Consider the following 22,311-nt stretch of genomic DNA (forward strand, 5'->3'; position numbering starts at 1 on the left):
TTTAATCTGTACATATGGTTCCTGGGCATCTGGTTCCTGGACCTGCTTTGAAAGCATAAGCAGAACTATAGTTATATCATTGCATTATTAATTTAGCTCCATGTTTCGTTTGGTTCTCCACCTAATTACCTCTTAACCTCCTGCACAGTCATTAACTTTGCCCTTTTCACTTCTACTCCTTGTTTACCTACTGATTTATTCTGACATACCTGACATACCAGGTCACATATGTCACCTCATTGTTCAGAAGAACACATACCTCCAGATTATTTCAAGGCATCCCCGCTCAAGGCTTCAAGGAACCCCTCACCCTCCTCACATGTATTCACCTCCTTCCCCAAACATATGTAAGCTATCCCTAGGCTCAACAGGGTGAGGCAGCTTTGGGAATGATCCTCTGCCTTCTCATTGGGTTGCCCTTCTGATAATAGTTTTCTTTGCTTCAAAACTGATGTCTCAAACATTGTCTTACTAGGTATTGATTGGGTGCATAGCAAAATTTGAGTTCAGTAACAGTTATAGCAATTATGGTTTTTACCATTTTTATCTTACCTTTTTCTTAAGAATCCATATACCAATTGGTAAATAGCTACCCTGACCCTCCCTCACCCAACTGCGGGCCTCCTGAATCATTTACATGATCCAACAACTAAAGGGTTAATGCCATCAAGGGTCCTTCAGACTTACTTTCATCCACTCAGGCTGGTACAAATTGTTAATATTCTAAATATCACCCCTGTTGCGACCGGCGCAACAAACACCGAGATCAGGGTCCTGAGGGTAGAGGAATGTAAGAAAAAAAAAAGAGAAGAGAAGCCAGTTTGGGAACAGGAGGGTCCCCTGGGCTGATGGCCCAAGTGACAGCTTTATTGTTGCTGTACACAATCTTTTATATCAAGACTCTTATGGATCAGGTCATTCTAAGAATATACAGGTTTCACATGATCGCTGCCAACCAAAACATTTAGTTCTGTGTACCTTGTGAACTTTCTAAATGGGTCACAATAAGACCTTGTTGATAGATTGCTAGCAAAACACAGTTCCCATGTTTGTTTCCATTTGACCCGGGGTAGAAAAAGGGGGGTAACATTACTGCCAACACCCACAGACCACAGGCTTCAGGAATTAGATTTCTCAGCCTTGACAAGGCTTTCGTATGCCTTTGTAAGTGGGGGAATGGGAGGGGGAACCACCAGGTTGGCTGAGTCAACAGGGAGCCATTGCTCGACCCGGTCTCAGCCTAGCACCGGGTCCAGCCTCTCCCACACCCCAGAGGGGAATAGAGACCTAAGTAGCCCTTTCAGTTCTGTCTGTGGACTGGGAGTCATTGAAGGGGCCAAAAATCCCTCCATCCCTGCAACTGGTAGAATGAGACCAGGTAGAAGAGACCTCCTTCAGCTCCTCTCCCCATCCCCTAATTAATCCTTTCATCTAGATCATATGTATGATTCAGTGTTGGCATGATTATTGAGCAATTAAAGATGAGGTGGATTCACAAGGTATGGCCAGCTGGTTTCAGAGTGCCATGGTGTTAAGGACCTCTTCCATTCTTAACAATGTTCTCTGCACGGGTGGGAGATGTAGCAGTGCATGCTAGGATAGCTGGATGTGTTTCATGCTCATGGCCTCCTACATGACCCGGTTCTGGTTATCTTACTTTCTGGACCAGCAGAAGGTATAGATTCTCTCGTGTGGCCTGACTGCCAGGGTGTTTGCAGGGCTAAGAGTATATAGAGCAGGATTATGTAGTAGCCATAATCATTCTGTTGAGCATGTTGGAATATAAGAAGTTGGATGCAAACTTGCACGAAGCAAGATGAGAAGACCAGAGGACTTATTAGGAAGATGTTCTCAAATATACAGTTGATACTTCATACACAAGAGTGTACAATGTGGTCATTGATCAGTGTAAAGTGGGCAGAGAATGGGTAAATACATAGTCAAAAGGCCTCAACTCTTTTTTTCCCAAATCGGGAGATAGACTGCAGACAGTAGTCAGAGATCAACTGGCTGGGGAAGTAAGTCATAGAGGCAGAACATCTCCATGATGAACAGGTGGGCCATAACTGATGGGGACAGGGGACTCATATGAAGAGTGTCAGTGCTACCTGCTGTCACCATAAGAGGGACATAGGTCAGTGATGAGGTCTGGGATAACCCATCTGAGGTTGGTTTGGGTTCTGGAAGAAGTGTTATAATCCCTAAGGGCTTTCAGACTTAGCCATGGCCAAGATGCACATTTCATGAGTGGAAGAACAGGGGTGTGGGGTGCCTGGGTGGTGCAGTTGGTTAAGCACCCAACTCTGGATCTCAGCTCAGGTCATGATCTCATAGTTTGTGAGTTCAAGCCCTGCATTGAGCTCTGAGCTGATGGCACAGAGCTTGCTTAGGATTCTGTCTCCCTCTCTCTCTGCCCCTCCCCTGCTTGTGCACATTCTCTCTCTCTCTCTTTCTTTCTCTCTCTCTCTCTCTCAAAATAAATAAATAAACAAAATAAATATATGGGTGTAATTCCTGACATGAGGAGTAGTGGGTGCTAAAGGCTGACATCAAGATCTTCAAAAGAGGCAAGGGTGGAATGGTGGTATGGATGCAGCAATGGGGCTGCTGCTGTCTTTACAGCCCACGGAGGAACAACACAGTGTTGTGTTTCTCAAGTATGTCCACAACTTTTTGCTACTCCTCCCTTCAAGAGGTAGAACTTAATTGCCCTCCCCTGGAGTGTGGGCTGGCTTTAGTGACTGTAGTTTTCCTGCCCTACAGGGCCAGTGATGATGGGAAGAGATATCCAGCTGAGGGAGCAGCATGCAAAGGCCCTAAGGTGGCCATGAGTTTGGTATGTCTGCACACTGAAAGATGGCCAACATGGTAGGAAACTGCCAGAGAAAAACAAATCTAGACTTTGTAAGGAGAGACTCTTATTCAAAAGAACTCAGAAGGGGGACTATTGCAACAGGGAGAATGTGACCATAAGGCCCACAAATGTCTCAAAATCAAACAGAAAACAGGCAAGTATCTTCTGTGGTCAGCCGATTCCCAGGAGAAGCTGTAAAGGGGACATGTTCCACATTTTTGTGCTTGCTCTACTTTGGGGGCAAGCAGAGTTCAGGGAAGGTGTATAGGGAAGAGAGAAGCCTGACTAAAATTTGGCTAACAAGCATTTTGTTCCAGTTGATCACTAGGACAAGCAGTACAGCTAATGGGGTACAGAATGGACATTTAGACAGGCTGTGTCTGGTTTTGTTGTAGATGAAAAAGGAGGGCACTTGCAAATCTTATCTAAACCATATGGGGAAGTGTGGTTCTTTGCAGTAAGCTGTTTTCTTGAACACAAAAGAGTAAGGGGATTTCTTAACCATCACTGTTTACTAGGATCACAGGTCTCAAGCAAAATTCAACATAGCCACAAAAGAAAATAACCATGGCTTCACAGAGGCTATTGCAAATCCAGGAGCTGTTCATGAATGACACCTTTACAGATTACCTTTCTTGGGCAGGAGAACAGAAGAGTTAGAAAAACACAATTTAGTTATAGAAATGCCTTGCATTTTCATACCAATAGCTACTTTTTTTCATATTTGTTAAAGATATGTTTAAAGGAAGATTAAAATGGTACAAATTTAACTTGTACTTTGAAATTACACTTGATCAGTCTCTGCTTAACTCAGTACTGGTTTTCTTTTCTTGCTTTCTGAAAAACCTCGGGCTTACTACATTGGTGTCACTTGCCCACAGCTTCCAGTAGCTGCCTATTTCTGCCTGTTTCAGCTGCAGAGTCCTGTCCTCTTACTATCCATTTGCAGGTTATTGCAGATGCAGGCAATTATGTTGCATTTCCTGTTCTCAAAGAAATGTTGGACAGAAAAACTTCCCAAGGAGGCAAAATAGGTAAAGTTAATCAAATAGAGGTTGAAGGTTTTAATTAGCTGATGGGCATCTGGGAGCAACTCAAAAGTAGGTAACTCCCTAAGCCAAAGAAATATTGGAGTTTTTATAGACAAGGAGAAGAAGCGGTACATGTGTGTTCCTGGCTACAGTTTTCTCTGTAACTGCTATAAAACTTGTGGATAGAATAGTAGCATGTATTTGGTTTTTCATGTTCTTTCTCAGGATCTTTGGTGCAATCTCATTTTGGCAACTGTCAGAACAGTTATTTTGGAGAGCTTTCTTTGTAAGTCTTGTAGGTTATCTGTTAACGTTTTTAGGTTCAGGGGAGGAGAGGATGGAAAAGAAAAGTGAGAGAAAAAAAGAGAGAGAGAGAAAAGAAAGCAGACAAAGATCTGAAGCAAGGAAAACTGAGTCTGTTTTTGTTCTTCTACAAAACAGAGACATTCTCAAGAGGCATGTTGGGCCATTTGGCCTCTGTCACTGCTGAATGCCAGCCACCTGCAGTGCCCAGCTCCAGGCTCTACTCTGTTCCAATGTGGGGACATACACGTGGGGGGTGGGGGTGGGGGGGCCACGCAGGGAACCATCCCCTAGTGGCATTATATTGGTGGCATGGACACCCACACCATTAGGGCTCCATGGTATAAATGTAAAATAGGGTTCAGGAATAGGGGAATGGGGCACAAACACACAGGGGAATGAAGCTTACACAAATATCCTGTGGAGCTTACACAAATATTCCTATCATTCCCCACAGAGCAGGGCTTAAGCAGAGAAATACCACAATTTCACCTGTCATGGGAAAGGTTCCCAGAGAGGTACCCTGCCACCACAATGTGCTATGTATGAGTAGAGACCAGGGAGATGACTATGTGAATGGGAGCATCCTAGGAGAGTATGGCTTTTGTTAGAAACAGAGCCTTACATCCCAAGGCTAGTGTCAGCCTGTTCTTTGCTAAGTTGATTCAGACCTGCTGAACCATTTCTCTATGAGGGGAGGAAATAAGCCCCCTGAGCCAAGTGGATTTCTCTCTCCATATGGATTTGTGGAAGAATTACCACTGACATGTCAAAAGGAATGAGGGGTTGATAAAGGGCTGGCAATTCAGGTCCAGGTCTCACTGAAGAGAAAATGGATATAAGGGTAATGAAGGGGATGGGGGGTAGCATAAAAGAGTTTCTTTATGGTAATGGAAGTTTTATATACTGATCATGGTGGTATTTACATGAATTGATACATTTAATAACATTTCCTACTATACACTGTGGGACCCAGAAAAGAGGAATAACTGAAATACAACAAAAGCATTTATTTGATTTTTCAGAATTGAAATTCAGGGAGCACTGATTTGGGTAGCAACCCAAACTGTGTCCCACTGAGGAGTAAAAGCCAGGCTTATGTATCAGCAAATTGCAGAGGTATCAGGAAACTTACACAAGTTGTTTTCCAAAGACTGTGATTGGAAGGTACAATTACATTTGGCCATCCATTGGTTTTCTGCGTACAGTGTGACAGTGACTAGGAAAAAATTTTTTTGCAGAGTGTCCAATTTTTATCCAGAATGTGAGTGTAGCAGTCCTCTGTTTAGTCATATGGTTTTGTCCAGTTCAATATCCTGTTTCAAAAACAGAAAGAAGTTTTAGCCCAAATATAGTCTCTCACGCTCAGAGGTTTTACACAGGTTCACAACACCTGATATTAGTTTCTTGTGGCTGGTATAACAATGTATAACAATGGCTTAAAACAGAAATTTATTCTTGGGGCACCTGGGTGGCTCAGTCAGCAAAGCACCGACTTCAGCTCAGGTCATGAACTCACAGCTGGTGGGTTTGAGCCCCACGTTGGGCTCTGTGCTGACAGTTCAGAGCCTGGAGCCTGCTTCAGATTCTGTGTCTCCCTCTCTCTCTGCCCCCGCCTCCCCTGCTCACACTCTGCTCACACTCTATCTCTCTCAAAAATAAATAAACATTAGAGAGAAAGAAAGAAAGAAAGAAAGAAAGAAAGAAAGAAAGAAAGAAAGAAAGAAAGAAAGAAAGAAAGGGAGGGAGGAAGAAAGAAAATTTATTCTCTTACATGTAACTTCCAGACACTAGAAATCCAAAATCAGTTTCACTGGACCGAAATCGAGGTGTTAGCAAGGGCTGTACTCTCTTAGAGGCTCTGAGGCAGACTGTTCCTTGCTTCTCCCAGTTTCTGGTAACAGTCATTATTGGTTTGGTGGTTTGTACCACTGGCTTTGTGGCTGCACCACTCCAATGTGCCTCTGTGTTGACATTACCTTCTCCTCTTCAATCTGTGTCAATCTTCTGTTGTCTTTCTCTTAAAATGATATATGTGATTCTATTTGGGGCCCATGTGAATAAACCAGGATAATCTCCCTATCTCAAAAATCCTCAATGTAATGGCATCTGCAAAACACTTGTTGCCACATAAGGTAATATTCACAGGTTCCAGAGATTAGAATGTAGATATCTTTAGGGGAGCCATTATTCAGGTTACACCCAAAACCCTCCCATAAAAAGATTGCATGTAAAATCTGGTGAAATCCAAATGAGATTTTTGCTTAGTTGATGGTGTTGTATAAGTGTCAATTTTCAGGTTTTGACAATGAATTCCAACTATACAGGGTGTTATCACTGGGGGAAGCTGGCTGAAAGGTCTATGAGAACTCTCCATACTATTCATATAACTTCTTATGAATGTTAAATTCTTTCAAAATGGGAAGCTATTTTTAAGTGGTATCTGTTGACATAGGAGAATGAAAATTACTATAATTGTCTTCCAATCTTATTTACTTTTATAAATAAACTTCTGAAGGTACTAGACTACTAAGATTGGTCAGTGAAATGTTGAAATCTGATGAAAACAGAGAACTGAGGATTGGAAACATTGTGGGTGAAAGATAAACAGAAATAGTTCTTTTAACCATTTAAATTTTATTCTATAAGGATTTCTTTCACATGCCCATTATAGTCAGAGATAAACAGACACCCTGCTCTGAAAGTGTTTGTTTGCAAAATGACTATTTGTGTACAAAGTTACAAGAATGTCAAAAATGGCAAACTGACAGCACAGATGCTGCCCCCTGCCCATCCTATGAATGAGGCTGATTGTGGCAATTCATCACATGTTCTTTGTTCTCACTTGGTACAGGGCTTCAGCTCCTCCTGCATCTCTTGTAACATACTCTTTGCCATATTTTCCTCAAATATTTTTGATATTTAACTTGGTTAGATAAAAACATTTTTGCTGGCTGATTTCACTTTTGATGGATTAGGCACATGGTAAAGTAAGATATTGGCTTTCCATATATACTCCCACAGGCCTCTGAAAAATAGGACTCCAAACTCTCTCCTGAAGCCTCCCACACACTTTTTCTTGCTTGCTGGACAATTTACTTGGATGTCCCTCAGCACCATAAAGTCAACGTCTAAATTTCATCTTCTTTTCCTATAAAACTAATCCTCTTTCCTCATGCCACAGTTCCAACGTTGGCATCCTCACAACTACCTCTCACAACTGTGATTCCCCCCTCCTTCCCACAGATTATTCCTTGAGAATGCCTCTTATATCCTCCCTTTACTTCACGCCACTCCAGTCCAGGCAGTAATTGTCTCATATCTACTCCACTGCACTAGCTTCCTACTAAGCTTCCCTGTTTTTGGTTTTCTTACCAACTTTTACTATATCAAGGAGCAGAAAGGAGGAATGTAGGAGAAAGCATGGGGTGTAACAGACGCTAATGTGGTGGCACAAAGTCCAAAGGTATCAGCTGATCTTAATGTATGTAAGTACATTAGAAGATATTCTAGGTTGGCTTACTCATCTTTTCCAACCCCTTTTCTCCTTGACTTCTTTTATTTTAAAGCTGTAGCTATACAATATGGTAGCCACTAGGCATACCTAGCCACTAGGTAATTTAAATAAAATAAAATTCAATTCATTTCTTCAGTCATACTAGCTAGCTACATTTCAAGTGTTCAGTTACCACATATGGCTGGTGGCTATCATATTATTAGAACAAATATAGAATACTTCCATCATCAAAGAACCTTTTATTGGATAGAGCTACTGCTCTAGAGGCAAGAAACTAAGAGTAATCAGTCTCCTCACTTCTCTTAGAATTAAAGGTGACCATATGCATAGTTCTAAGATATAAGAGAAAGTTCTGGTGAAGTTGTCTCTTATAACATAGCTTTTTGAAAGCCTTCTGGGCCCACAATATATGCTCAACTAATCTTAAACAAAGCAGGAAAAATATCCAATGGAAAAAAGATAGTCTCTTCAACAAATGGTGTTGGGAAAACTGGATGGTGACATGCAGATGAATCAAATTGGACCATTTTCTTACACCATACACAAAAATAAATTCAAAATGGATTAAAGCCCTAAATGTGAGACAGGAAAACATCAAAATCCTAGAGGAGAAAACAGGCAACAACTTCGTTGACCTTAGCTGGAGCAACTTCTTACTAGGCATGTCACCAAAGGCAAGGGAAACAAAAGCAAACATGAACTATTGGGACTTCACAAGATAAATATCTTCTGTGCTGGGAAGTAAACAATCAACAAAACTAAGAGACAGCCTACAGAATGGGAGAAGATTTTTGCAAATGACATATCTGATAAAGGGTTAGTATCCAAAATCTACAAAGAACTTATTCAACACTCAAAAAACAAATAACCCTCATAAGAAATGGGCAGAAGACCCTCAACAAATACAAAAAGATCAAGATCATACCATGCATATTTCCAGACCATAATGCTATGAAACTGGAAATCAACCACAAGAAAAAATTTGGAAAGATAACAAATACTTGGAGACTAAAGAACATCCTACTAAAAAATGAATGGGCTAACCAAGAAGTTAAAGAGAAAATTAAAAAGTACATGGAAGCCAATGAAAATGATAACACCACAGCCCAAAACCTCTGGGATGCAGCAGAGGTGGTCATAAAAGGGAAATATATAGCATTCCAGGCCTTCCTAAAGAAGGAAGAAAGGTCTCAGATACACAACCTAACCTTACACCTAAAGACTCGAAAAGAGCAACAAATAAAACCCCAAACCAGCAGAAGATAAGAAATAATAAAGATTAGAGCAGAAATCAATGCTATTGAAACCAAAAAAACACAGTGGAACAGATCAATTGAAACCAGAAGCTGGTTCTTTGAAAGAATTAACAAAATTGATAAACCACTAGCCACTTTGATAAAAAAAAAAAAAAAGGAAAGGACACAAATAAATAAAATCAAGAATGAAAGAGGAGACATCACAACACAGCAGAAATAAAAACATAATTAGAGAATATTATGAGCAATTATATGCCAGTAAAATGGGCAATCTGGAAGAAATGGATGAATTCCTAGAAACATATAAACTACCAAAACTGAAACAGGAAGAAATAGAAAATTTGAACAGATCCATAACCAGTGAAGAAATCTAATTAGTAATAAAAAATCTCCCAAAAAACAAGAGTCCAGGGCCAGATGGCTTTCAGGGGAATTCTACCAAACACTTAAGGAAGCGGTAACTCTTATTCTCTTGAAGCTGTTCCAAAAAATAGAAACAAAAGGAAAACTTCCAAATTTTTTCTATGAAGCCAGCATTACCTTGATTCTAAAACCAAAGACTCCACTTAAAAGGAGAATTATAGACCAATTTCCCTGATGAACATGGATACAAAAATCCTCAACAAGATTAATATCTTAAAAAATATCATTAAAAAAATTATTCACCACGACCAAGGGGGATTTTTACCTGGGATGCACGGCTGGTTCAATATCCACAAAACAATCAATGTGATTCATCACATCAATAAAAGAAAGGACAAGGCACAAGAACAGACACCCAGATCAATGGAACAGAATAGAGAACCCACATGATCCTCTCAATAGATGCAGAGAAAGCATTTGACAAAATACAGCATCCTTTCTTGATAAAAACCCTAAAGAAAGTAGGGATAGAAGGAGCATACCTTGAGATAATAAAAGCCATATATGAAAGACCCAACACTAATATCATCCTCAATGGGGAAAAACTGAGCTTTCGCCCTAAGGTCAGGAACACGACGGGGATGTCCACTCTCACCACTGTTATTCAACAGTATTGGAAGCCTTAGCCTCAGCAATCAAACAACACAAAGAAATAAAAGGCATCCAAATCAGCCAGGAGGAGGTCAAACTTTCACCCTTCACAGATGATATGACAACTGTATATGGAAAACCCAAAAGATTCCACCAAAAACCTGCTAGAGCTGATCCATGAACTCAGCAAAGTCGCAGGATATAAAATCAATGCACAGAAATCGGTTGCATTCCTATACACCAACAATGAAGCAACAGAAAGAGAAATCAAGAAATTGATCCCATTTACAATTGCACCAAAAATCATAAAATACCTAGGAATAAATCTGACCAAAGAGGTGAAAAATCTATACACTGAAAACTATAGAAACCTTATGAAAGAAATTGAAGAAGACACACAAAAAAGGGAAAATATTCTATGCTCCTAGATAGTAAGAACAAATATTGTGAAAATGTCAATACTACCCAAAGCAATCTTCATATTCAATGCAATCCCTATCAAAGTAACACCAGCATTCTTCACAGAGCTAGAACCAACTATCCTAAAATTTGTATGGAGCCACAAAAGACGCCTAATAGCCAAAGCAAACTTGAAAAAGAAAACCAAAGCAGGAGGCATCACAATCCCAAACTTCAAGCTGTATTACAAAGCTGTGATCATCAAGACAGTATGGTACTGGCACAAGAACAGACACCCAGATCAATGGAACAGAATAGAGAACCCAGAAATGGGCCCAGAAACGTATGGCCAACTAATCTTTGACAAAGCAGGAAAAAGTATCCAATGGAATGAAGATAGTCTCTTCAGCAAGTGGTGCTGGGAAAACTGGACAGCGACATGCAGAAAAATGAACCTGGACCACTTTCTTACATCATACAGAAAAATAAACTCAAAATGGATGAAAGACCTAAATGTAAGACAGGAATCCATCAAAATCCTCGAGGAGAAAGCAGGCAAAAACCTCTTTGACCTCAGCTTCAGCAACTTCTAACTGAACACGTCTCCAGAGGCAAAAGAAACAAAAGCAAAAATGAAGTACTGGGACTTCATCAAGGTAAAAAGTTTCTGCACAGTGAAGGAAACAATCAGCAAAACTAAAAGGCAACCGATGGAATGGGAGAAGATATTTGCAAATGACATATCAGATAAAGGGTTAGTACACAAAATCTAGAAAGAACTTACCAAACTCAACACCCAAAAAACAAATAATCCAGTGTAGAATTAGGCAAAAGACATGAATAGACACTTCTCCAAACAAGACATCCAGTAGGTGAACAGACACATGAAAAAATGCTCAAAATCACTCATCATCAGGAAAATATAAATCAAAACCATAATGAGATAACCACCTCACACCAGTCAGAATGGCTGAACTTAACAACTCAGGCAACAACAGATGGTGAGGATGCAGAGAAAGAGGATCTCTTTCGCACTGCTGGTGGGAATGCAAACTGGTACAGCTACTCTGGAAAACAATATGGAGGTTCCTAAAAAAATTAAAAATAGAACTACCCTACAACTCAGCAATTGCACTACTAGGTATTTATCCAAGGGATATAGGTGTGCTGTTTCAAAGGGGTTACATGCACCTCAATGTTTATAGCAGCGCTATCGACAATAGCCAAAGTATGTAAAGAGCGCAAGTGTCCACTGACAGATGAATGGATAAAGAAGATGTGGTATATATATAGAATGGAGTATTACTCAGCAATCAAAAGGAATGAAAACTTGCCATTTGCAACTACCTGGATGGAACTAGAGGGTGTTATGAAGTGAAATTAGTCAGAGAAAGACAAATATCATAGGACTTCACTCATATGTGGAATTTAAGATACAAAACAGATGAACACAAGGGAAGGGAAGCAAAAATAATATAAAAACAAGGAGGGGGAGAAAACATAAGAGACTTAAATACAGAGAACAAACTAAGGGTTACTGCAGGGGTTATGGGTGGGGGGATGGGCTAAATGGGTAAGGGGTATTAAGGAAGACAGTTGTTGGGATAAGAATTGTTTGTTATACATAGGGGATAAATCATTGGAATCTACTCCTAAAATCATTATTGCACTATATGCTAAGTAACTTGGATGTAAATTAAAAAATAAATAAACAAAAATTTAATAATTAAAAAATATATTAAAAATAAATAAATATTAAGATATATTTGGGCTACTGGGAACATAAACTCAGACAAAAGGGAAAATTTTGATCCAACATGTCTTTCTATTCTCAAAGGAAAAAAAAAGTGCTCTTATTGTGGTGAGCCCTGAGCAATGTATAGAAATGTTGAATCTTATATTGCATACCTGAAACTAATATAGCACTGTATGTTAATTATACTTTAATTAAAAAAAAAAAACTCAAAAATATTTTTAAAAATATTTTTTTAAAAAAAGAACAGGATCAAGAGAGATTATATTATGGTGGTTTAGGGGCATAGAGATTTTACACATAAAAACTAGAGATTGCATCACTTTTTTGTTAATTTTCTACAGCTTATAACAGGAAATAACCTGAATGGAAACAATGATTACCCCCCTCCTTAAAATGTGTCTCTCTCAACATTTGATCATATTGTCTCCTCTCCCTCAACATCTGTCTAAATCCAACTTCAAGGCTCAACTCAATGCTGTTTCCGTTGAGGCTGTCTGTGATCCCTTTCAAGATCAAACCTTCCCTTGGCTCTCTGCATTTCTCCTATGTTGGGTTTCACATATTGCCTTTCGCTAGTCATCTCTATCTGCCTTCATATTTTCAAGGTCCAGTCTTACTCCCCTATCTCCCTCCTAGAATCTGACGTTTCTTACATAGATGTTTGTATAGGACATGCCAAAGCTCACAACTTACCTCACTTAATCCTAAGTTGGAGATGTCAGCAGGCATCGATTTTTTTTTTTCCATTTCACACATAGAGACTTAAGACTAAATGGATACATAAGTTGTCACAAATCCCAGATGGTAAGTGGCAGAGCTTAGGTCCGTCATACTCACAGGGCTGGAAAGAAATTCCAGTCTATGTTTGAGACACTTCTGGAAGAGCTTGGATTTCAAATCTGAGGTCCAACAAACTCAGAAACTGAAATATTATAACCAACAATGTCAAGTTTATTATTTCCAAGACCAAATGGTGCTTCAGGAGAATCAAGGTCATGGACATTGGCTCAGAAAAAGAGACATCTTTGGAATGAGAGGCAGGAAATTTTGGCTCATATCGCTTGTGGTCCCATTTCCCCACCTGTAAAATAAGAAGGTGGTGGCCACACCCAAAAAACAAATAATCCAGTGAAGAAATGGGCAGAAAACATAGACACTTTTCCAAAGAAGACATCCAGATAGCCAACAGACACATGAAAAGATGCTGAACGTCACTGATCATCAGGGAAATACAAATAAAACCACACTGCTATACCACCTCACGCCAGTCAGAGTGGCTAAAATGAACAAATCAGGAGACAATAGATACTAGAGAGGATGTGGAGAAACAGGAACCCTCTTGCACCGTTGGTGGGAATGCAAAGTGGTGCAGCCACTCTGGAAAACAGTGTGGAGGTTCTTCGTAAAATTAAAAATAGAACTATCTTATGACCCAGCAATAGCACTGCTAGGAATGTATCCAGGGGACACAGGAGTGCTGATGCATAGGGGCACATGTACCCCAATGCTTATAGCAGCACTTTTCAATAATAGCGAAATTATGGAAAGGGCCCAAATGTCCATCAACTGATGATTGGATAAAGAAGATGTGGTTTATATATACAATGGAATACTACTTGGCAATGAGAAAGAATGAAATCTGGCCATCTGCAGCAATGTGGATGGAACTGGAGGGTATTATGCTGAGTGAAATAAGTTGGTCAGAGAAAGACAGACACCATATGTTTTCACTCATATATGGATCTTAACAGAAGATCATGGGGGAGAGGAAGGGGGAAAAAAAAGTTACAGAGAGGGAGGGAGGCAAACCGTAAGAGACTCTTAAATACTGAGAACAAACTGAGGGTGGATAGGGGATGGGGGAGAGGGGAAAGTGGGTGATGGGCATTGAGGAGGGCACTTGTTGGGATGAGCACTGGGTGTTGTATGGAAACCAATTTGACAATAAATTATATTTTAAAAAACCCACTTTTTTAACAGGAAAAAAAAAAAAAGGTGGTGGCCAGACTACCGACTCTAAGGATCCTTCGTGCAATCCATTGGTCCTTGCCAACAACCTTGGTGGCTGGGAACTGTGGGTAGGATGAGACCTGAAAATGCTCTTTGCACTTTGCAGATTTGCAGCAGGAAGGGCCAGAGGGTGAGCTGGAGGTAGGCTGAGAAGGCTGAGGTCAGAATGACAGGCCTGGAGCAGGGATTTAGCCAGAACAGAGTACAGGGGGTATAGCCCCTGCTCTCCTAAGACTACTGGGTTGGATTCCCAGAAAGGAAGCACAGTGAGTTGGGATGGTACCAGGCATGGAGGCAGAGGTCAGCATTCCCATTAAATGCCTTTGCTAATGTGCTGGGATCCCTGGATCGTCCCCACCGCTTTCTGGGTGGGTATCCCCATCTATGTCAGTTGTGAGGGTCAATATCAGCACCAAAAATGGGCGGACACAATCCAAGACTGCAGCTCCCACTGCAGGGCTCCGAAATGGCACACCCAGTCCAGCCCAGCCCAGCCCAGCCCAGCCCAGCCCAGCCCAACCACCACACTACCAGCAGTCACCTGGTTAGAGTCCTGAACCAAGGAAGCACCGGGAAGTGATCCCTTCATGTTCTTCGGGCCCCTGAAACAACTTCCAGTTCCATGTAGGCAGCTCAGAGACCTGCTCATCTCCTTGGTCTTTCTGCCTGGGATTTGCTTCCAGTAAGTAGGATTGTGGGCCTCCCTGAGGCCTCTACTCAGGAAAACAGTTCATGCAGCGCCCCTGTGTCTACCTCAAAGCTATGTTTTGTTACTGTCACTGCCCCCCCGCCCCCCACCATGCTCCTAACAGGACCTGGAACTCCATTAGCAGGAAGGAATAGAGTAATAACGAACAGTAATGAATGAGGGTCAGAGAAAGATAGCATCTTGCAATAGAAAGAGGAGGGGATGGCTATAGACCTGAATTCAAAGTCTTCCTTGCCCTTTTTGGCCGGTAAAATATTTCCCAGATAGCAGGATGTTTGCCAAGCCTCACCTGCAAACTAACGATTCTATCTTACAAAGGCACTGGAATTGCAAAGCAGATATAAGGGATGTTCCTGTCTCTTTCCCTCTAAGCCTCTCAGTGTAGCTGGCAATCACAACCCAGTCCTATGATTTTCCTTCTCTGATTAAAAAGTCTTCCACAGCAAGCCAGATCAAGGACATATTTCTTAGTGGTTAGACCAGGCTCTGTGCTGGACACCAGGGAAACAAAGGTGGCCTGACCTTTTCTTCCAACCAAGAAGACAAATACTAAAAACAGCCAAGCCTGAAGTTTGTGCCTGGGGACTCAACTATAAACATGGTATCAGCTCACATAGGGCTTACTGTACAGTGCAGGAAGCTGACAAGTAAACAGTGTTAACACAGTGTTACAAATATATGGCAGGCCATCACAGGAACACAAAGGAAGGGGCACCTAATCCAGGTGGAGAGATGGGATATAGGGGAGTCTTCCTGGAGAAAGGGATTTCTCGGGTAAGTCTTGAAGAACAAGTAGAAGTTTTCAAGGTAATAGGAGAGTCTCTCTGCTCTTGGGCCCTATCCACTCCCATTCAAGCACAGTAGCTGGATGTTCCTGCCCATATTTCTAGGGACACACCTTATTTTTAAGATGTATAAGAGTTCTTGGCTATTGAAAAGGAGACTGTCCACATAGATAATGTGACAAGGTCTGAGCAGTTTAGGGACAGAGAATCACCAGACCTGACTGTGCTCCTCTTTTTGTGGTCTCCTTCAATCAAAAGGTTGTTATTGTCATCGCTGTTGTTGTTGTTACATACAAATGGGTCAAAGACTCAGCAGGCCTTGGCAGTAATCTGGATACAGTGGATGAAGAAGTGGGAGGAAACATACTAGAAAACACCTATTATACCTACAATCTGCCAGGTACCATTCTAAGTGCTTTTTATATATTATCTCATCCAGTCCTCTTATTAACTCTATGATTTAGCTACTGTTATCTTTATTTTACAGATGAGGAAGATGCAGCACTGTAGCACAGAAAGGCTAAGTAACTTGGCTATGGTCACCCAACCCATGGTATGGCATCCAGGGTTCTGGTTTGGGGTTCTGGGTGAATGACAGTGTCTTTCACGGTGATGGGAACATGCGTGGAGCTTCAGAGATGATGAGTTCTGCTTTAAGCATCTAGAATTTGGGTTACATTTTCTGTTAGCTCTCATAACAAAGATAGTGTGATGGTTTCTCAAAGAGGTCAGGGTAGTGTTCCCTCAGATCTCCCGAGTTTTTTGGCCCAAATGCCAGTGTCCAAGATGCTATATGGGAGGCAGCATGGAGATGTCTTCCTCACTGGGATTCAATCCAGTCATGGTATATCAGTTCCACACTGCTGGCTACAGAGGGACCTATGAAGTTTAGACACACTGCCCTGATAAAGCTGACTAGGAAAGCCAACCACCTAGGCATGAAACAGCTCTGAGGAATAAAAGAACTCAATCTTGTTTTCCAGATTCTTGAGTCTCCTACACACTCCTAAGCAGCCAGAACTGCAGGACAACACATGGTCAGGGAAACCTGAAAACTGAAGCTGACACATTTGGTCTGGAATTAAGAAATTTCTTGTTTAAGAACCCTGAGTCTCTGAGGACTTAATGGACCAATGGGCCACATCCAATGGCAATGCCAAGCAGAAGCTAGGATGAGATGGCCAAGTCCTCCCTGTGAGGTTTCCAAATGTAGAGGATGATCTTGCTATCAGAAGGCCACTCTAGGCCAAGTGGGCAAAGACTACTTCAAAAGACTTCTTTTAGACTTTTCTTTAGACTCTGCAGTAGGTCTTCTGATGTCTTTTTCTGTCCTGGCTTGTTCATGGAACTGAGGGACTCATATCAAGTCCAGACATGGGCCCAGAAACTCTTGAGATATTGGTGATGCTTGGATAGCCCAGGAGACTGTTACTTTGCACCCTGTAAATGACCCACCTGTTGGGCTACAATAAGCTACATAAGATATAGCTAACTATATGGGAAAGGGCCTGATCTTATCTTCTGCCCCTCACCCATGGCCATTACACCTAGAGATTGTGGCTTCAGGGCCTACTCAATCATGTTAGCAGCAGGACCTGTTCACAACCTGCTTCTATATGCAAACCATTCTTCCATGTGAAGACCACCTGGGTAACTCCTGCCTCCCAGATACTAGACTAGAGAAATGCATCTATATTATGTTGTCTCCATACGTTTCCATCTTTTACCTGCTGCTCCACACTCCCTAAGGACCTTTCCATGGACATAGATTGCTAGGACTGTTTCAGGAAAGATTAACCACATCCATAGACCAAAATATCATTCACTGGGCCTGTTTCTTCATTAGTAAGAAGGAGATGCCCTGTTGCTCACTTCAGTGAAACTCAGATTGGGTGAAAATGCCCTGGGTATCACATATAATGTAATAATAACTGAACGCTCAGGATACGCCAGGCCATTTGCTATGTAGTATCTGTATGTTACTCCTGTCAGCACTCCTAGCCCAGTGAGGCACACTTTACGCTCTACATTTTTCGGATGACAAAAAGTCTCAGAAGTTGGGTCTATTTCCCAAGGTCAGCAGAAGGGGTAGGGGCCGACCCGGGATGAATACTCTGAGAGGAGCAAGTGCGCAGCCTGAGCCCTCATTTGAGTCTCCGCCCTCTCTCCCTTCTAAGGTGGCCCGGCCTGGCCCGGGAGCAGCTTGTACTGGCGACCACGGTCCCGCCACGCCTCCCCCCCAACCCTTCCCAGCCCCCCTTCTCCGAGGGCAGGGAAGCGGGCCCACCTTCGCCACAGAGATTTCCGGGATCCTGGAGGGGCCGGAAGTGGGCCTTGTTCTCGCTTCCGGCTCTGCCATTGTTTTCGCTTCTGCGGGCCACGGTTGTGTCCCGCACCCAGGGGTCACCGCCACACTACCCCGGTGAGCGGACCAGGGACGGGGAGGGAGGTGCTGCCCGGGCCGGGGTCGCTGGGTTGGAGCCGCGGCCGCCGGCAGCACTGATCGGCGACGCCGGCCCGGCCCACGCTTCGCCCCCGCGGCCGGCGGCGGGTCCCTGTGACGGGAAGCCGCCGGTTATAGAGCCTCCTCTTTGTCCAGTGCCCTTGATCAGCCGTGCCTGGCCAGGAGCCGGGCACCTGCCGGTACAGCGGTTGAAAAGGGCAGACGTGGCCAGGTGAGCGGCGCCGCAGAAGCCCTGGTTTAACGCGAAATGTAGGTGGATGTTTTCCCAACCTTGCATTGAAAGACAATAGGAAGCGTCAGAAGTGAGAGACAGTCTCGAAATTTCAAACGTCAGGTGACACTTGGAGACTCAAAAGTGCAGATGAGATTAGCTGCTGAGCATTCGGAACTGTTAGAGAAGTAGGAAAATGATCAGAACTTTCTACAGGTGTGGGATTTCAGAGCGGAATTAACGGATTATTTTAAAGTGTTTTGTTTGTTTGTGTTTTTTTTTTTTCCTTACAGGAACTGAAGCCTAGAGAGAAGTAGCTTACCGAGGTTCCTGAGTTGCATGGTGACTAGCCTAGACGCTCTGGTTACAATGAAGGTGCTGATTCTCAGAGTTTTACGTGTATAAACTGGATACAACTTTTCCCCCACTTCAGTATCAGCTGAATGAGTCACATTCATTTGTCTAGCAAATGTTTACCACTGTATGCCCTGTACGCACACCTATATACAAAGAAGACTGGGAAACAGCCTTGCCGTTTGAGTCCTTCCACAAAGTGGGGGAGACAGCAGTGTAAACCACAAACACAGTGTGAGAAGTGCTCTAGCAGAGGTTTGAATGAAAAAGGTGCTGTGGGCCCACTGAGGCAATAATCACACTTAAGCCTCGAGAGATCAGGAAGGTTTTCTAGGGGAGGTGGTTGAGTAGAAAAAGGTCTGGCATTTTCTGACTCCTTTCGGTTCCTTTCCTTTGGTGGCTATCTAGCAGGAGGGTGTGAGTGACGAGTTGTGCATAAACTAGTTAAAACAGCAGTGTTTTAGTGAGAAGTAGAGAGAGGGAGACTACCAGCTCTCTTCCTACATGGGACAGTCAGGAAAGCACTCAGGAGAAAATGGTATTTGTTTCGGGTCTTGACAGATGAGCAGGAGTTTATCAAAAGTTGAAGAAGAAAAATCCAATCAGGGTAAGAGTATATGTGATTCTAGCTGTGTCTCTGGAGCGTTAGTCTCAATCTATGTTGTGCATTTCTGTCACAATAAAGAAGAGATTTGAGCATTCACTTCCAACATAGGTTTATTTACTTCCAACATAGGTTTACTTACAAATTAAATATATGTACTGTTTTGCGAATTTCAGTACACATAAGACATATGCTAAATAGGAATTAAATAGCAACTTACTATGTTCTTATATACTCTTTGCATCGCCTTGCATATTCCTCATTTGGAGATCATTACAGCCTTTCTAGTCTGGGCATCGGAGAGAGTGTTAGAGGGTGTGGCTAGAAAAGAGGCCCAAGGCCAGGTGGTAAAGGGCTGTGAATGGTAGTCATAGACATTTAGGTTTTATCCTGTAGATGATGGGAGCCACTGAAAAGTTTAAGAAGGCAAGTCACTTGGAGAGATGCTTAGAGAGACTGCCCTGATTGTGCCCTTTTTCTCCCCCCAGAGCTTTGGGTTTTAACTGTGGGTGGTCTGTCATCAGCCTGGGACTGAACACTTTGGGACTCTGATCTCTCTCTTGGTGTTTCTGTAGGTGACACCCCATCACCCTATTCCCCCAACTCTGAAAAACAGCTCCTGAAACCTGAATTATAGAGCATCATTTTAATTGGACAAACTGCAGCTGAAACAAGCTTCTCTTTGAGGTCACAATGGCCACCCAAGGCAGGGGAACTTTAGGCCTCATCCCTAGGGGTGCGGTTCTGCAGAAGCAGGAGTGGCGCCAGACCATGAAGCAGGAGCCAGGGAGCCAGACCTGGGGTCAGGCCTGCAATCTCCAAAAGAACCACCCTCCTGTCTGTGAAATTTTCCGGCTCCACTTCAGACAGTTATGTTACCATGAGATGTCTGGGCCTCAGGAGGCACTGAGCCGGCTCCGGGAGCTCTGCCACTGGTGGCTCATGCCAGAGGTACACACTAAGGAGCAGATTCTGGAGCTGCTGGTGCTGGAGCAGTTCCTGACCATTCTGCCTGGGGAGCTGCGGACCTGGGTGCAGCTGCATCAACCTGAGAATGGTGAGGAGGCTGTGGCTGTGGTGGAGGATTTCCAGAGACACCTCAGTGGACCAGGAGAGGTGAGCAGATGAGTCTAGAATGGCCTCTGGAACCATTCTTTAGTGCTTGGGCTAACCTGGGAATAGTAATTCTCCATTCCCTAAGATCTAGGCTGGTTTGCCCAGAGGATTCCTAAGCTCGTTCCATGGATACAGAGGAAATAGTTTTTGTGCTTCAAGCCAAAAAACAAAAATGCACATCCCAGCCAAGTTCTGTGCATCAGTTTGTGAAATACTGTGTCGTGAGCCTAGCTTCAGCCTAGAGATCCACACAGTACTCCTGGCAGGTAGAAGATCAACACGCTGGTTAGAGTGGGGGAGTATGGTAGGGAGAGGTAGTTTTTGGGGTGTGTTGGTCACATGGGCCTTCATTTGATAACTTCTCACTGCTCACTTCCTCATACTTTTCAGAGTCTGTTATCTCTCTTGCTGTCTTTTAGGTTTCTTATCAGAGGTGATATTTCAGGGCATCATAATCATTTATTTCTTTTCTAGCTTTCCAAACCCAACTGAGGTCTCTCTCTCCTTTTTTTTTTTTCTTTTAATTCTAATTTTGGTTTATCCTATTTCCTAGGGTTCTTTCAAATTTAAAGCCAAGGGAATTCAAATCAGAGGAAAAGTTGGAGAGTCAGCAGTGTGTCAACAGTGGAAAATCTGGCTTCTAGGACAACAGAGGGAGCTAACTCTGTGACCATGTGTATCAGTCAGGGTTTAGCCAAAGAAGCAAAACCAGTAGGAAATGATATATATTATATACTTACATTTGTGTATATAGTTACATTATTGCCACAAAATGGCTTATGTGGTTATGGGGACTGGCAGGCAAGTCTGAAATCAATAGAGCAGACCATCAGGAAGGGCCAGCTGGAATTCAGGCACAAGCTGAAGCTGCTGTTTACATGCAGAATTACTTTTTCATGGAACTTCTAGCTGCGATTTTAAGGTTTTGCAACTGATTGAATCAGACCCATCCAGATGATCTAGGATAATCTCCTTTACTTAGAGTAAACTGAGTATGGATTTTGATCACATGTACAAAATACCTTCACAACAACACCCAGATCAGTGCTAAATTGACACATTAAAAAACTATCACACATGGTAAGTTAGCTCTTATGAGTCTAAAATTGCTCTTATAACTAACTGAGTAGGGTAGATTAGGTTCTCCTCTACTTTTACTCCTTTGTACTTTACCGGGGAAAACCAGTATATGAAAATTCCCAAGTACCCAGCATATCATTGTATTCATTGCTTTAAAAAAAAAAATAGTTACAATATTTAGGCCTAGGGAATCAATTCCAGTTGATTGGAGTCTGAGGACTAGACTTTTTCCCAAGAGTACTGGCCATGCCCATTTGGCATTAAATCCATTGTCAACCATTATTTCTTTGGATACGGAAGTAAACGCAGGGATAAATCAGCCATCACCAGGATCTAGAGAGCAACTAGGTTCAACCATGGGCAGAGACTAGTGGCTGAAATGTTCTGAGTGCCATTTAGTGAGGAGGGTGGAAGGAAATTTTCCCTCTTTCCCACCTTCATATGCTTAAGCTGAAGAGAATGTTCCTTCCATCAAAACTTAATCTTTTATCCAGGGAGCCTCAGAAAAAGGTGACTAAGTCAGAAACTCAAGAGAGCAACTTAGAGTTGACAGGGCAGCTGAACACTCTTCGCTCCTGCCTAGGAGTAGGCTCTTTGGACTCTTATTTCTTACAGCCATTATTGTTGGCTTATTCTCTGACAGGGAGGACATGAAAACGGGACTGTCTTGGGGTGTCTGAGTGGCTCAGTCAGTTAAGCATCCGACTTCGGCCAGGTCATGATCTCACAGTCCCGTGAGTTCGAGTCCTGCATCAGGCTCTGTGCTGACAGCTCAGAGCCTGGACCCTCCTTCAGATTCTGTGTCTCCCTCTCTGCCCCTCTCCCTCTCCCACTCATGCTCTGTCTGT

At 42.6% G+C, this 22,311-nt stretch overlaps 1 protein-coding gene and 1 long non-coding RNA gene across 21 annotated transcripts in view; one reads left to right on the plus strand and one right to left on the minus strand.

Moving 5' to 3' along the window:
* Positions 1–5,178: 5,178 nt before the first annotated feature.
* LOC102901724 lies at positions 5,179–18,059 on the minus strand. Its single transcript, XR_006585739.1, has 4 exons — positions 17,922–18,059; positions 14,682–14,806; positions 12,824–12,971; positions 5,179–5,504 (listed from the first exon to the last, which is right to left on the minus strand). It is a non-coding gene; the product is annotated as an uncharacterized LOC102901724 (long non-coding RNA).
* The window catches only part of LOC101099651 (zinc finger protein 660), a 32,192-nt gene continuing 27,800 nt past the window's right edge, over positions 17,920–22,311 (plus strand). For 15 of the 20 annotated variants that reach the window (XM_019811045.3, XM_045037996.1, XM_045038001.1 and 12 more), the window contains exons 1-3: positions 17,920–18,056; positions 18,603–18,684; positions 19,843–20,383. In XM_019811045.3, the coding sequence (XP_019666604.3) occupies positions 19,961–20,383 (423 nt within the window). In that variant the 5' untranslated portion in view covers positions 17,920–18,056; positions 18,603–18,684; positions 19,843–19,960. Of the gene's footprint in view, positions 18,057–18,167; positions 18,348–18,602; positions 18,685–19,842; positions 20,384–22,311 lie in introns of those variants that run through there. The other 5 variants (XM_045037991.1, XM_045037992.1, XM_045037993.1 and 2 more) reach the window with 5 other exon arrangements.

The sequence above is a fragment of the Felis catus genome, chromosome C2 (genome assembly GCF_018350175.1).
Source record: "Felis catus isolate Fca126 chromosome C2, F.catus_Fca126_mat1.0, whole genome shotgun sequence".
In the NCBI taxonomy this organism is placed as follows: Eukaryota; Metazoa; Chordata; class Mammalia; order Carnivora; family Felidae; genus Felis; species Felis catus.